The sequence below is a fragment of the Ovis canadensis genome, chromosome 20, assembly GCF_042477335.2.
Source record: "Ovis canadensis isolate MfBH-ARS-UI-01 breed Bighorn chromosome 20, ARS-UI_OviCan_v2, whole genome shotgun sequence".
Taxonomy (NCBI): Eukaryota; Metazoa; Chordata; class Mammalia; order Artiodactyla; family Bovidae; genus Ovis; species Ovis canadensis.
Genome location: NC_091264.1, coordinates 19391182 through 19408388, shown reverse-complemented (window position 1 = coordinate 19408388; position 17207 = coordinate 19391182). Strand labels below are relative to the sequence as shown.

At 42.7% G+C, this 17207-nt stretch overlaps 1 protein-coding gene across 2 annotated transcripts in view; it reads right to left on the bottom strand.

The window, feature by feature from the left end:
- COL21A1 (collagen type XXI alpha 1 chain) overlaps positions 1–17207 on the bottom strand; it is a 245398-nt gene that overhangs the window by 100369 nt on the left and 127822 nt on the right. Inside the window, exon 10 of one of the 2 annotated variants that reach the window (XM_069564079.1) lies at positions 17058–17120. In XM_069564079.1, the coding sequence (XP_069420180.1) occupies positions 17058–17120 (63 nt within the window). The remainder of the gene's footprint in view (positions 1–17057; positions 17121–17207) is intronic. The other variant, XM_069564078.1, reaches the window with a different exon arrangement.

Here is a 17207-nt window from a genome sequence, read left to right as displayed (position 1 = left end):
CAATAATAGCAACAATAATGATGCCTCTGAAAGATCAGTCTCCGATTATTATTTTTCTCTTTTTATATACTTTCTCATTTTGTAAAAAGCTCTCAGCTACTCCCAGAATGGGGGTGACTATGATTTCTATCACCAACCATCAGTCTTTCCCCATTTGCTTGTTCACAGAATGTATCATTATGTTTCCTCCAGTATTCCTTAAACTCACATATTTCTCTTGAGTCCACTGGCCCCATCCTTAAACATTTTACTTCACCCCATGAACAAGTCTCAAAACAAACCTCTTCAAACTCCATACAAAGCAACCTGCAATTTCTAAACCCACCATTCGCTCTTTAGGATGGCACTGTCTCTGTGTCACTGGATTTTGCCCCTTGAGATGAAAGACAAAGGATCATTTATTTCTATATATCATTGAACAGAGCATCTGCTGCATACTTTGTCAACCAGACGTTGGAAAAATTCACCTCCAAGTCATCCACACAGAATGCAAGTGTAAAAAATCTCTTTCCCCAAGGAACCATGTTTGCTTGTGTGGCTTCTGGAATTGAAGCTGTAGTAATACCACGTGGTCCATGCTCTCAAGATCAGGGAGGAGAAAGAAAAGCCATGGACACAGCTTGTTCAGCCTGGAATCTCTGCCACTCTAGTCATCACTGAATTTCCTTCTCTCTACCTTTGGAATCAAATGGGCCTGGAATTGTTTTTCAGCTGCCACTGCTAGCACGTGCCTACACAGAACCAGGTCCCTTAAAAATGCCACCACTCAGGGTGCTCCTTACATCCTTCAAAACCCTGTGTGCACCATATGGAGAGAGTGACATGACTTACAGCATGCTACTATTATTGGGAAAAAAAATAATAGTACCAATGATTTATACAGTATAATTATGTTCTAGACTATATACTTCATATATGTTAATCCACTTAATCCTCGCAGCCACCTTTTAAGGTTGGTTCTACATTATCCCCATTTGCAAATGAGGAAACTGAGAAATTGTCAAAAGTTACATAGCTAGGAACTAGACTAAGCAGGTAGAAATGTGCCTCTCATCAGAAAATGCTCCGTAACACATCCGGTCCTAGGACTCTAGAACCATTATTCAGATTCAAGAACTCCATGTGCCAGACTAATTGGATCATATTTTTATTGCTTTATTTTTAATAGCTAACATTTATTGCACGCCTAGTATGCACTGGTATTATTATTATAATCATTGGCTACACAGCATGAAGGATCCTAGTTCCTCATCCAGGGACTGAGCACATGTCCCCTGCAGTGGAAGCACAGAGTCTTAACCACTGGATCATCAGGGAAGTCTCCAGATTTGTTTTAAATTCCTTAGAATTCTGAGGACCCAGAGGAAAGAAATGTTAATAAAATTCCTCAAAAGAAAGTCACCATGGAAATTGACTATGTATCAAAATGATTGGTCATCAGCAATGGTTCTCATTTAATGAATTTTTGCTTTCACATTTTTTTTCATATGTGCTTTATTACTTTTTTCAGAAAGTTAATCTTTAGTAGATCAAAAGCTGCCATGGCATCTCTCCCCTCTGAGGAAGAGTAAGTGAATGCGTTACATTTTAATGGATTAAGGCAATGTGGAGATACCCCAGACAGTGTTCCCAGCTCACCTCTGACTCATAATGTGACCTCAGGCACACTCATCACATCCTCAAGTCCTGGGAGGCAACACAGTGAAGTGGAAAGACAATGAATTTCAAAACTGGAAAAGGCCTGGGGCTGAATTTTTGCTCCTCCCTTGACTTTTTGCGGGACTTCAGCTAATCCATTTTACAGAGCTAAGCCTCAGCTTCTGACCATAAACCGGAATAATAATAAATGAACGGAGGACTCACAGGTGAAAATGTCTGGCAGGTGTTAGAACCTCAGCAAAGGTAAGCTTCTTTCTTTTCTTCAGGCTCAGTGACTGTGTACAAAGCCATAGATCGCTTCTGCAGAACCTTATTCTTTAGCCTTAATGGCCACCATCAGAGCCTGGGGCATCAGGTCACGCCTCAAGCTCTCCTCAGCACATGTACAGATCCGACGCTGAACATGTAACCATGTTCTGTGTTTCCAGGGGCCTGTTTGCTTTGTCTTTAGAAAAACTGCGGCACAGGAATAATCAGTGCTTCCCACTATATAAGAACCAGCTTACTGCTGTTTTCTTCACATACAAGATGCATTCTTGAAAACTTAATTGTATCAAGAAGCTCAAGGATTATTTTAGCGCTAGAGGAAACATGATTAGCAACAAAATAAAGAAAAACCAAAACCACATCCGACCTGGGGGATCCCAAGGCAAATCACCAGGAGAAGTTGGATGAAATTCAGTAAAACAAATTTTGGACTAAAAATCAGGAAAATAAAGGTTAACAGGGAGGAATATTACAACATAGAACACTTTCCAAGAGGAGCAAGAAATAAAACATTGCTTGACTCATAGCAGGGTACATTAAAACCAAAAAAAAAAAAAAAAGCCCTGAAACAGGATAAATGATAAGCTTTTCATATAGGTTACTGAGTTTTTCTTTTTATGAATATAGGTGTTTCTGTGTTTTCTCGTAGAACCGCAACTTTCACATTATCATCAACCAGTTAATACTACTCAACATTAATTTTGCCCTTTTGCAATTTTAGCACGTCCAAATACCCACCCTTCCCCCAACTGCAAGATTTCTGAGAGTATAAAAGTCTTTTCCACGTTCACACAAAGTCTCTTTGTAAATGAGTCATTTTTTAGGAAAAAATATTCTTGCTGCCAAATTTCAGGGTTGAAGAATAGAGAACCAATTTACTTTCTTCCATGATTCAGAGTTCTGATGCTCCAGGAAAGATGTATAGCTTTGAAAAGGAAATTAAGAAAATAAAATCACTGTGCAAGGGTCACAGTTTCTTTTGAGCCCAGTTCTAATCATAGCATAAAATATTCTGCCAATCTAAATGTATAATTTTGTTTCAGTAATGAGGATAGTCATTGGTTTCCCTTAAATACTCTAAACTTAAAAATGAGAATGAAATCTAGAGAAATCTCTTTGGATGTCACTCCCATTTTTAAATGTAAAAAAGAACGTGATTTAAAATTTACACTATTACATAACTTTCTCCCGTGTTTCCCAAATTTCCAATAGAGTCTCTTAGATACCCAGCCAGGGTAACTAGGCAACCAAAATCAAGTATATACTTTTAATGTGTGCTGTGGATTCTTCTGGGCAACTCAGTTCTACACACAACTAAATTTTCTACACAGCTACATTCTAACAATATTCATAAAATTGTCTTTCCAGGTATATCTACCATAGAAATTAGTTTGTCACTAAAGCCAAGCAGTTCATAGGCTTTAACTGATTGCTAAAATGACTTGATAAATAAATCACATGAATATTTATAAAATTACACACACACTGAGCTCTAAGAAAGAACCTATGATGCTATGGGGGGTGTAAGGTAGGCAGTCCAGGGAAGCTTCCTGAAGAGAGAGGCTCAAAGGAATAGTCAAGGAAGCACAGGGCATCAGAAGGAGGCTTTCCGCCTGCCAGGCAGTGGACAGGATGAGCCGATCCATGAGAAGAAAGAAGAGAGAGCACAAGAAAGCAGGCTCTGAAACAGGACCAGCATGGGTGGACGGAAGCCAAGTGCACAGCATTGAGGGTCTTCGATCCCTATCCAAGCCGCTCAGCCAGGGGGTCACACAATCAGACTAGAGCTCTGCAAAGCTTACTTGGAGGACAGATGAGAGGGGGCAGGAAATGGATGAAGACAAAGTGGAAGCTTCCTGCAGGGGAAAGGATGAGAGGTAGAACCCAAACCTACTCAGGGGTGTTTCGTCTAACCTGAAGGTGGGGAACAGGGGGTGAGGGGTTTGGAATTTGTGGAATGAAGCCTAGGTTTCTGGCTCATGCAGAGAGATGGCTAATTCTGCCACTGACTGATGGCCTCTGGGGGAAATACAGTTTAATTGGTGATCAACTATAAAGTAGCACAATCATTAGAAAAATATTTTTATGGACTAAAGAAAAAGTAAATTGAATGACAGTCACAGGAAGAAAGCCTAGAGCTTGAAAAGGCTATTTCATTTATGAAGACTTGTTTTTTTTATAATCCACCTACTTCCAGAAGTATTTTTAGTAGGTTGGTGGCTAACACTGAAGGGCATAGAATCAATGGAACTATTTAATACAGGGCAGAAAGGGAGAAATGATTGCACAGAGGCGAGAGAGAACAATTTAGAGGAACGGAAACCTAGAATAGTGATTAGAGTGGTGATTAGACAGGTGTATACATTTGTCAAGACTTGAAATGAGTGTATTTGTATTTTATAGTAAACAATCTATATCTCTATAAAATTGACTTGTAAAGAAAAAAGAAGTTATATGCTTTTGAGGAATAAAAAACAGAATTTCTAATTCAAATGAAAGCAAGTTACATTTACTATACAGATCTTCTTTGACTTACAATGGGATTACATCCAGAAAAACCCATCTTAAATTGAAAATACCATAAACTGGAAATGCACTGAATACACCTAACCTACTTAACATCATGGGTAGCCCAGAAGACTTAACCATGCTCAGAAGACTTCTATTAGCCTACAGTTGGGCAAAACCATTGTACTGCATATCACTAGTCCAGGAAAAGATCAAAATTCAAAGTGCAATTTCTACTGAATGCATAGCACTTTTGTACCATCTTTTTAAAAAGTTGAAAATTCATTAAAACATCCAAAGGTGGGGAGTGGGCAGCAACATCTGCAAGTGAAACTTAATCTAAATCTAGTTCTCCCTGCCTTAGATAAAGGAATGAATGATAATCATAAAACAACACCATCCACTTTCCCATTATAATTTGCCTTGAGCTAACCACTGCCTTCCTTTGACAAATAATCTCTGCAGATACAGCTCTGTTCTGTTCTCAGATTCACAGATTCAATTAAACTTAGGTAAATTACTTTATTCCCTGAATGAGGTTACACTTAAGGTTATACTAAGCTTATTTCAAAAGGAGAATCCACAACTTTTAAAGGTAACTGGTACCATTTTAGTAATTATTATAATTCCAAAGTAATTATTATAATCTCTATCAATTACGCTTTATGACCAACAGTTCTTCACTCCATTTCTTGCTCTGCTGCTAACTTTTTTTCATAGTACTTGCCACCATCTAATATTGCTTATTTATTATTTCATAATTGTGAATTTATTATCTGTCTCTCCCCACTGGTATGTGAGGTCCAAAACAGCAGGGTATTTTTTCTGTTTTGTTCATTGCTATATTCCCTTACCCTAGAAGAACACTCAATGAAATACCTAGTATTTGAGTGGAAGAATGAAAAAAACAAATAAACAAACAAACATATAAACATTGTGTCTAACTAGTCACCACTACCTAGGGCTCTAAAAATAATAGTGGAAACAGCTCTGATTATAATCAGACAGATTATAATCAAAAGAAGATACAATGTAGGCATGAATTGGCCTTTACAATCACAAGTGCTAAAATAAAAATCACAAGTGCTCAATGTGTCACCAAACAATTCCCTAATTTAATTAAATATACAAATAGCTTTCACATCTATAATGATTATGTACAATTATTATTGTACATACTACCTATAATATATAAAATATATTGTAATCTATTTAAGAGATGCATGAGATAAACATGGAAAGATTCATATGTGAAATTTACATAAGGGGTGTATTGAAAAAAAAATGAATGAGCTAATCCACTAAGCATTGTCTAGGAAAGCTTTATAAAAGAGGTGAGTTTTAGATCAGAAACTATAAAACTCCTAGAGGAGAACATAGGCAAAACACTCTCAGACATAAATCACAGCAGGATCCTCTATGATCCACCTCCCAGAATTCTGGAAATAAAAGCAAAAATAAACAAATGGGATCTAATTAAAATTAAAAGCTTCTGCACAACAAAGGAAAATATAAGCAAGGTGAAAAGACAGCCTTCTGAATGGGAGAAAATAATAGCAAATGAAGCAACTGACAAACAACTAATCTCAAAAATATACAAGCAACTTATGCAGCTCAATTCCAGAAAAATAAATGACCCAATCAAAAAATGGGCCAAAGAACTAAATAGACATTTCTCCAAAGAAGACATACGGATGGCTAACAAACACATGAAAAGATGCTCAACATCACTCATTATTAGAGAAATGCAAATCAAAACCACAATGAGGTACCACTTCACACCAGTCAGAATGGCTGCGATCCAAAAATCTGCAAGCAATAAATGCTGGAGAGGGTGTGGAGAAAAGGGAACCTTCCTACACTGTTGGTGGGAATGCAAACTAGTACAGCCACTATGGAGAACAGTGTGGAGATTCCTTAAAAAATTGCAAATAGAACTACCTTATGACCCAGCAATCCCACTGCTGGGCATACACACCGAGGAAACCAGAATTGAAAGAGACACATGTACCCCAATGTTCATCGCAGCACTGTTTATAATAGCCAGGACATGGAAACAACCTAGATGTCCATCAGCAGATGAATGGATAAGAAAGCTGTGGTACATATACACAATGGAGTATTACTCAGCCGTTAAAAAGAATTCATTTGAATCAGTTCTGATGAGATGGATGAAACTGGAGCTGATTATACAGAGTGAAGTAAGCCAGAAAGAAAAACACCAATACAGTATACTAACACATATATATGGAATTTAGGAAGATGGCAATGACGACCCTGTATGCAAGACAGGGAAAGAGACACAGATGTGTATAACGGACTTTTGGACTCAGAGGGAGAGGGAGAGGGTGGGATGATTTGGGAGAATGACATTCTAACATGTATACTATCATGTGAATTGAATCGCCAGTCTATGTCTGACGCAGGATGCAGCATGCTTGGGGCTGGTGCATGGGGATGACCCAGAAAGATGTTATGGGGAGGGAGGTGGGAGGGGGGTTCATGTTTGGGAATGCATGTAAGAATTAAAGATTTTAAAATTTAAAAAATAAAAAACTAAAATTAAAAAAAAAAAAAGAGGTGAGTTTTATGTACCATTTTATTAGAAAAAGGAAGATAAACGGCCCAGGCACTGGATACTTCATTTGAGGCAAACAGTCCATACTTGAGCTTATCAGTGAGACTCCTGAGGATGCGTGTGTGTGCGTGTGTTTAGTGGCAGCGGAAGACAGTGCGACCGTGAGCATGTTTGGCAAGGAACACAGGCTGAGGGGAAGGGAGAGCTCAGGTAGAAACTGTTCCGTCTAGAACATCCCCAACCCTTCATAACAAGTCCACTTCCTGTCATTCTCTTTCCCAAACTACATCACAGCATTCCTTTGACTTGTACACTAACATCTCCCATTTTCCAGACCCCCCATCTCCACAGCACCCAGCCTCCAGTCCCCGACAGCTCTCAAATGACTGAGCACGCAATTGGTACCATATTCAGTTCAGAGTCTGAAAAGAAAAAAGCATAAAAAGCTTGCCTCCTGGGTCCTATTACTAATTATCACCCCCACCCCTGCCAAGCTTCCTCTGTAAGCCTAGTGTTCCTATTTATTGCACTTTTTTGTTTCCTAGTGTTCTTTCCTCCTATTCTCTACCGCCACTCTGGAGGACTGTGGAACTGAGAAGAGCATCCTCGCTGGGATTACCCCTGAAGCTCAGTAACCCCCTCACCCCTCCCAAGGTTGTCTTCTGAGTTGACTCTCTTCTGAGTGAATTCCAGTTCCTTCGTACCTCTAACCAAAAGCACTCCAAAAGCAGGACTGCAGTCTTTCTTAATATTCACATCATATATTACCAACAATGCCAAAAGTCATATTAGCCTTTTAAGTCACACATTACATATGATAATTCCTCTTTTGACAAGGTTAAATTTAAATGCCATGTCCCAGACAAATATTCTGTTGAATTCAGTCTGTTAGAATAGCCATCCTCCAAATTCGCCAAAGCTATTTGGAGCTTCATGTCAACCCAAACGCTAAAATAAATTCCCAAAATGAAATCAAGAATCAAAAATTCTTGAAAATCATATTAAGTCAGTGAACATAGAGTACCAAATGCTAAAAAAAAAAAAAAAAAAAAAAAAAAAAACCCTGGAAAAAACAGCAAAATACTTAATAGTGGGGAAATTTTACTCCTCTTTTATAAACCAAATAAAGAGAACTAGTGACATCTATAGCAAAGAATTCATTATCTTAATGTACAAGAATTGCATTAGTTGCAATCCAAAATACAAGAAAGGACAGTTCATAAAAAGAGAACTCCCTCTGAATGCCAGACTTTTATGTTCAGTCATCCACTTACAATTTCTGCTTGAACACCTAATGTACACATCTGATCTGTCCAAAAGCAAAGTCCTGATTCCCCTTCCCCAGTCTTCTCTGCCCCATCCTTCCACATCTCACTAGATTCACCCTTGACTGCTCTTTGGCAACTCATGTCTGATGCATCAGTAAATCGTGGGGGCTCTAACTTCAAAATATCCCCAGAAGATAATCAGTTCCCTTCCCCTCACTCCTACCAACCCAGTGCCAGCCACCTTCGTCTCATTCCTAGATTATTTCCTGTCTCATCTCCCTGCTTTTGCCCTTATCACCCTTAAGTCCAATTTCCATTTTCAACTCGGAAGTCAGTCATTTCCTTTACAGATAAGTGATATCACATCAATACTTTATTCCAGACCCTCCCAAGGCTCTTGAGTTCATTCCGACTGAAACCAAAGTCAAGTGGTCACAAGTGCCTGCAGGCTCTAAGAGACCCCTCCTTCCTCCCACCAATCTTCCACCTCCATCTGGAGGACCTGCCCCACCCCGCTATGTGTGGCTGGAGAAGGTCCTGTAGTTTGGAATTCCCCGTCTGTGCTAACTGCTGCTTCTGTAAGGTCTAATCCCTGGAGAAAGCCACCCTTCTTCTGTGGACCACTTGGGGACAGGCTGAGAGCAGCGGGGCTGGGGCACGCACTGCATCCCACGGCTGACTCTGGACTGAGCACACTTGTCCAGCAGAAATAGTGCACAATCACCTTCCTGGGTCAGTTCTGGAAAGAGTTAGTCGCTCACTCTTCTGACTCTTTGCGATCCCATGGACTGCAGCCCATCAGGCTCCTCTGTCCATAGAACTCTCCAGGCAAGAATACTGGATTGGGCTGCCATTTCCTTCTCCAGGGGATCTTGCCAACCCAGGGCAGATTCATTACCATCTGAGACACCAGGGAAGCCCTCAGTTCTGAAGACCCATATGGAGAATCTTGTCCAGAAACCTGAAGTTTGGTCCAGCTCAACTTTCTCTCTTAGCAAATGTGATGACTTTGATGAAATCTTAGAAAATCAGCATTGGAGAGAAACTGGGCCTCACTGGGCACCACTTTCTTATTTTCCAGACAGAAAAGCTGAGACCCAGGGAAGCAAAACAACTTTCAAAAGCAGAGAGCAAAACGGCCCCAGATCTTCCCAACAACTAACCAGGGCTTTAGGTTCAGGGAAATACCTTCCTTCATGAAGAGGAATTAATGATGACAGGACAGAAAAAAAAAAAAAAAAGACAGAAAGAAACACCATAAAAACAAAAACTTCCACAAGATCATAAAATAGCCCCATTATGTTTCCCCAAAATGGCCTTCTTTTAAAAAACTCCAATGTTCATAGCATTGCAGAGCCTTTAATAGTTGTCCTACTCTTAAGTACCTAAGAGGATACATAAATACTTCCTGGGCCTCTCTTTTGATAGTGTTGAAACAGTAAAATAGTAATACGTTCAGACACTGTGCTGAGAGGAGTCATTTAACTGATAGAGAAATGAGAAAGCAGTGGAAGGATTTGAAGGCAGCTCTTTAATTCAGGTTGAAGGCATTTTCCTGATGAAAATTAGTGTTTCTCCAGAGTGGAATAATTTCCTATTTAAAGCTTCAGTTGACTTGGCCTCGTTATAATGTGAAAAAGATTCAAATTGCTGATTGAGGGGGGTTGCACAGAACCAAATTCAAACAAAGCAGAATTCCCTTCGATTTGTTCCATCCAAGTTTCCTTGGCCAGATGGCTTCAGCCACCAGCCAGAGCCCCACCCACCGCACCCCACTCCACCGCTGGCCCTGGACACGCACTAATGACCCTCAGCTGCTCTGGCCCCAGGCTCACTTTCTCCTACTGCCTGGCCACCCAACCTCCTATCTCCTGTAGAGGAGGAAAGACAGGGGTAGGGAAGATATTTAAGAGAAAATTGTATCCCTTTGGGTAAACAGCATTGGGGGTAGTGTATCAGTTCCCATGGCTGCTGTAACAAATTCCCCCAGAGTGCCTTAACACACACAGACTCCTGGTTCCAGAGGTCAGAAATCCATAATGGGTCTTCAGTTCAGTTCAGTCTCTCAGTCGTGCCCCGACTCTTTGCAACCCTATGAATCGCAGCACGCCAGGCCTCCATGTCCATCACCAACTCCCGGAGTTCACTCAGACTCACGTCCATCGAGTCAGTGATGCCATCCAGCCATCTCATCCTCTGTCGTCCCCTTCTCCTCCTGCCCCCAATCCCTCCCAGCATCAGAGTCTTTCCAATGAGTCAACTCTTCGCATGAGGTGGCCAAAGTACTGGACTTTCAGCTTTAGCATCATTCCTTCCAAAGAAATCCCAGGGCTGATCTCCTTCAGAATGGACTGGTCGGATCTCCTTGCAGTCCAAGGTAGGGAGCTAAATTCTTGTTGTCACTGGGGCTGCATTCCTTCTGGAGGCACCAGGGGAGAATCTGTCCCTTCGCTTGCCCAGCTGCTAAAAGCTGCCTGCATCTCTTGGCTCAGGGCTGCTTCCCTCTGATCCCTGCTTCCATCACCCACAGCATCTCCTCCTCTGACTGACGCTCCTGCCTCCCTCTCTTAAGAATCACGGTGGTGACACTGGGCCACTCAGATTAGTCAAGAAAATGTCTTCATCTCAAAGTCTGTTTTTCCATGTAAGTTGCCACATTCACAGGGCTTGGAGTTTAGGATGTGGACATTATTCTGTCTGTTGCAGTAAATTTGTTCTTTCTCTTACAGCAGATATTACCTGATAGTGTCTAACATTTAATGTCAGACACTACAGAGGTGCAGCTTTACACACACACACACACACACACACACAACACAAATATCCATGTACTGAATGAGATGAGACAATAAGCCTAGTATAGTTTAAATGAGAGTCACATGTATAACATCCAAAGTTATTGTACCAGGCTGTGTGCATGTTAAGTCACTTCAGCCGTGTCTGACTTTTTGTGACCCCATGGACTGTAGCCTACCAGGCTCCTCTGTCCATGGAATTTCCCAGGCAAGAATACTGGAGTGGGTTGCCATTTCTTCATCCAGGGGATCTTCCTAACCCAGGGATTGAACCTGCCTCTCTTGAGTCTCCTGCATTGGCAGGTGGTTCTTTACTACTATTGCCAACTAGGAAGTCAAATTGTAGCTAATTTCCAGTGGTAAAAGAACAAACTAGAACTGATAACCTGTGGAATGCACTCACCTCCCAATACTTCTCAGGACTTTGTAACCACTAAAAAGACAAAAGCCCGAATAAAATGGCAATCTTGTCTGGGGAGCTCCGCATCACTGGGAAGGGTCAGCAGGTGAAATGTCTCTGCTTTGGAGCCGGGACCACACTGCACCTGCCAGCAACAGGAAGAGCATGTCCCATGGAAGGGGTCTCCAGGCAGACAGCTCGTCTTCATAAAGCCCACCTCCCCCTGTGTGATCAGAGTGGAACTCCCCCCTCCAAGTGGGGGCAAGGGAGTGTGCTGAGGTCACGTAACACATGCAGTTATTCTCAGGAAGGGGTGGGTTATAAGAGAAATGACACGTACCTAACAGGAGTGGATAAAGGAAAAGGGGGAGATGTTAGGGTTGAAATCTACTCATTTCGTTCAACTCAAATAGAAGCACTCTGATGATAAACATTTCATCCTCACACCCGGCTATTGCTGTACTGAGTGGCTTGGCTCTCTGCCCCCATGTAAATATTCAACTGCCTAGACTCTTATCCAGGCTACACTCTCCCTCTTGTGAGTGGAACCAGTGCCCTCACCTACCCAAGTCTTTTCTTCCTACGATTACCCCTTATCTCCCAAATCACATTTCCCCCCTTATGCCTCATTTTCAAAACCCCTTCATCCCATATCCTCCAGGTGTCTCTTCCCTGTTACACCCCTCAGAAGCATCTGTATCCCTGTTACCATTTGACCTCCTGATTTACCTCGCTCAAATCCAGTTTTCGATTCAGCTTTTCCCTGAAACCTCATTTATCAAGGTCCTCAATGACACCCAGCAAATCCAGGGACCTCCCTGGCACTCCAGTGGTTAAGAATCCACCTTTCAAAGCGGGGGGATTAAGGCTCAATCCCTGGTCAGGGAATAAGATCCCACATGCTACAGGGCAATTAAGCCCACGTGCCACACCTAGAGAGTCCGTGTGCCACCACCACTGAGGCCTTGCACCACAGCGAGAGAAGTTCTTGCACCGCAGCAAGAAGCAAGCACGCCACATCTGAGGGCCTGCATGCTGCGGTGAAGAGCCAACGCAGCCACAATCTAAAAAAAAAAAATTTTTAAAAGCAAATTCAGCAGTCTAAGCACGAACTTCATTTTTATCACCCTCAAGGCAGGAATGACACAAAGGATTGCCCCCTTCTTCAAACTCAGTCTTCACTTGACTTCTGGGAGGACACCGTCTCCACGTGGTCCTCCTGACTTCATCGTCTCCACGTGGTCCTCCTGCTTCCCTGACAATTTTCTCCCAGTCTCCTTGGCTGGATCCTCTTCTTTTCCTCTGGAACAGAGCCCTAAGCGCAGCCTCCTGCCCCCCTCTCTTCTCCAATGATCTGAACTTACTCCCTGAATCATCTCTAGCGCTAGTGGGCTCAGATACATCCACATGCTACAGAGCCTGAGTGCTTTTTTTCTCCAACTTCTCTCTGACTCAAGAGTCCTGAGATTCTGTCAGCCAGCCCAGAAACGGGCCCCCAAACTCACCGCGCTGCTCAAACTAAACGCCTGTGAAGCTTCCGGGGCTCTTTCGGGCCTCACGTCTAACTTGACAATGAGCCTGCTCAGTTTCACGTTAAAAATACTCCCGACTCTGAGCACTTCCTTCTGCACTGCTGTTGCTGTTCAGTCTCTCAGTCGTGGCTGACTCTTTGCCACCCCATGCAGTGCAGCACGCCAGGCCTCCCTGTCCTCACCATTCCAAATCTCCCGGAGTTTGCCCGAGGTCATGTTCATTGCATCGGTGATGCCATCCAGCCATCTCATGCTCCGATGCCCTCCCTCGTTGGTACATGGCCCTTAATCCAGGCCGCCCTCCCAATCCTGAAAGAACCTCCTCCGTGGTGGCCCATTCCCACTCACGTGACTGAAAACTGAACGCTGCGGGGGAACTAAGCCCATGCGCCACAGCGAGCGAGCTCATGCGCCGCAGCCGGCGAGGCCGTGCGCCGGGGCTCCTGGGCCCACGTACCACAGCCAGGGACATTCCTGCACCCCACAAGGAAGCACGGGCATCGCGGCTAAGAACCCACACGCTGCAGTGAAGACCCAGCACAGCAAAATAAAAATTATGAAAAGCAAATCCAACACCCTAGGCACGGAATGTGAATGTGCCTGGAAAACGCCACCTGCCGTATCAGGAAACAAAGGCTGCTGCAGCCACTGCTTTCCAGCTGCCTGGACAGTGAGCCCTGAGGGACCCAGGTGGAAACACCATGCCCACCATCAAGCCGGCAGCCACTGCAGCCCCCCGGGGCGCACCCTGAGGAGCCGCGGGGTGAGGAGGCACAGGACACTGGCTCCAGACGCCTGAGGTGCAGGTCAAGAGGACGATCTCAGGGAGCCCAGCCTCGGGCTCTTCCCAAACACAGAAACCCGCTGAATTCCTGAGCTGAGATGGCAGGTACTTTTGATGTCTGGACGACCTGACCTGTTTTTCAATAAGCCCTCTATATTCTGGCCTCTCCTTTTCCTCTTCAGAGCAGTCCCTCGCGCTGTCTGAGAAGACGCCTCCCAGTCTTGAAGTCCTCAGAAAGTCCCCTGAATAAAGCTTTTTAGGTTATGACTTTTTTTCAGTTGACACTCATGTGATCTCTCCACAGAACGTTCATGTTTATCTTTCTGAATCGTGAGTCAAACCGCATCACTCTCTTTCTGCAGCCCCCACCAATCTCCGTCACACCGGGAGTAAGTCCTAGGAGGGCGGGTAGTCAGTTCGCAGGACCGACCCCCGTCCAACAGCTCCTCAGCTCCAAGCTGACCACGGCCTCGTCACCTCTGCACACGCCGTCCCTTGAGTCACTCTCTCAGGGGCTCCCCTGTGTGTTAACCCCTTTCCCAGGCAACACAAGGTGAAAGGCAGTACATTGCTGCTTCCAAAGCTGGCTGTATCTTTTGCATGAAATTTGCTAGCAAACCTCCGTCAGGGATTAAACAAGCTCTTCAATCCTGATGGTTAGAGTGTTGGTGGTTTAACATGAGGCTTGTGCTTCTTTCATGCCTTGAAAACTATTGACTCACAGTATAAACCTTCCCAGGCTTCATGGTAAGTTAATATCTCATGATAAAGTCTCCCAGGAGATATTCTTTTGGCAAAATTATTTAACATTCGAGACCTAATGTATCATGTTTGTTTACTGTGATAAACATCCTGACAGATGATTTACCTGTAAGCATTTGCCTCAGTTGTTTTAAAGTGGTTAAGCTTTATGTCTCCTTAATTCATAAATATCCCTAAAATTCTCTATGAACTTTACAGGGTATTTTTAAAGTCAGATTATAGGGATACTATAGTGCATATATTGGGAAAATAACATTAATTTAACTTAAAAACAAAATAGGATTTCTGAGCCCATCTAGTCATTGCTATTAGGAACTCACTGGGCAGTCAGGCTCTACTACAAAGCCACAGTCATCAAGACAGTCTGGTACTGGCACAAAGACAGAAATATAGATCAATGGAACAAAATAGAAAGCCCAGAGATAAATCCACACACCTATGGACACCTTATCTTCAACAAAGGAGGCAAGAATATACAATGGATTAAAGACAATCTCTTTAACAAGTGGTGCTGGGAAAACTGGTCAACCACTTGTAAAAGAATGAAACTAGAACACTTTCTAACACCACACACAAAAATAAACTCAAAATGGATTAAAGATCTAAATGTAAGACCAGAAACTATAAAACTCCTAGAGGAAAACATAGGCAAAACGCTCTTGGACATAAACTACAGGAGGATCCTCTATGACCCACCTCTCAGAATATTGGAAATAAAAGCAAAAGTAAGCAATGGGACCTAATTAAAATTAAAAGCTTCTGCACAACAAAGGAAAGTATAAGCAAGGTGAAAAGACAGCTTTCAGAATGGGTGAAAATAATAGCAAACGCAACAACGGACAAAGAATTAATCTCAAAAATACACAAGCAACTCCTGCAGCACAATTCCAGAAAAATAAATGACTCAGTCAAAAAATGGGCCAAAGAACTATATAGCCACTTCTCCAAAGAAGAAATACAGATGGCTAACAAACACATGAAAAGATGCTCAACATCACTCATTATCAGAGAAATGCACATCAAAACCACAATGAGGTTCCATTTCACACCAGTCAGAATGGCTGCTATCCAAAAGTCTACAAACAATAAATGCTGGAGAGGGTGTGGAGAAAAGGGAATCCTCTTACACTGTTGGTGGGAATGCAAACTAGTACAGCCACTATGGAGAACAGTGTGGAGATTCCTTAAAAAACTGGAAATAGAACTACCTTATGACCCAGCAATCCCACTGCTTGGCATATACACTGAGGAAACCAGAATTCAGAGGGGCATGTACCCCAATGTTCATGGCAGCACTATTTATAATAGCCAAGACATCAAAGCAACCTAGATGTCCATCAGCAGATGAATGGATAAGAAAGCTGTGGTACATATACACAATGGAGTATTACTCAGCCATTTAAAAGAATACATTTGAATCAATTCTAATGAGGTAAATGAAGCTGGAACCTATTATACAGAGTGAAGTAAGCCAGAAAGAAAAACACCAATACAATATACTAATGCATATATATGGAATTTAGAAAGATGGTAATGATAACCCTATATGTGAGACAGCAAAAGAGACACAGATGTATAGAGCAGTCTTTTGGACTCTGTGGGAGAGGGCAAGGGTGGGATGATTTGGGAGAATGGCATTGAAATATATAAATTATCATATGTGAAACGAATCGCCAGTCCAGGTTCAATGCATGATACTGGATGCTTGGGGCTGGTGCACTGGGATGACCCAGAGGGATGGGATGGGGAGAGAGGTGGGAGGGGGTTCAGGATGGGGAACACATGTACACCCATGGCTGATACACGTCAATGTATGGCGAAACCAATACAATATTGTAAAGCAAAAAATAATAATAATAATTTTTAAATAAATGAATAAATAAAAGTAGTGAAGATGTATGCTCTTGTGAAGATAGCTAGGTGACTAATACACTAGTTCTCTTGATCAAGCTAGCCCTAATGTTGCCCTCAGCTTGAAGAAACTTCAGTTTTTTCCTTCCCATCTCTACACTCTTGATCTCCTTTCTTATAGCATTTACTTTAGAAAACTGATTATCTAATTCTTTCTCTGATCCTTTGATATGCAAATCTTTTAAAAAGCTTCTTGCCCATGTGACAACCCAGGTCCTTCCCCAGGATCTAGGAGCCATCCCTTTGAAATTGAACCATTAAGGAAACAGAGGGGAGGAGCCTAACTTGGACAGGTGCACATGAGCAAACACAGATGGGCTAATCACTCGGAGGACACTCGCCAGACTCAGGAACAACTGCATTTGCTCCATCCCTGGATCAGCCTCGCCTCAAAGGCCTCCAGCACTTTCCCCCCAGCTCACCCAGCACTCAGGAGCCCCCCTCCCTCTGGTCCAGCTGTGTGGAGTTGACTCTCCTCTGTGACAACTGTCCTGAATAAAGTCTCCCCTGCCTGTTGAACTTGGCCCCTTGCAATGAGGTTACATTGACCCTAGAATCCCAGTACTGGAGATGACCAAGCTTTCTGTACTCACAGGCTTACCATCTTGACCAGGCTGTCCAGGGTAGCCAGGATTCCCAGGCTGTCCGGGGTCACCCTAGAGAGGGAAAAAATGATCTCAGTCCAAAACAACCAACTCTATTGATTCAGTCAGAGCCCACCAGGGTTCAAAACCACTTCCATC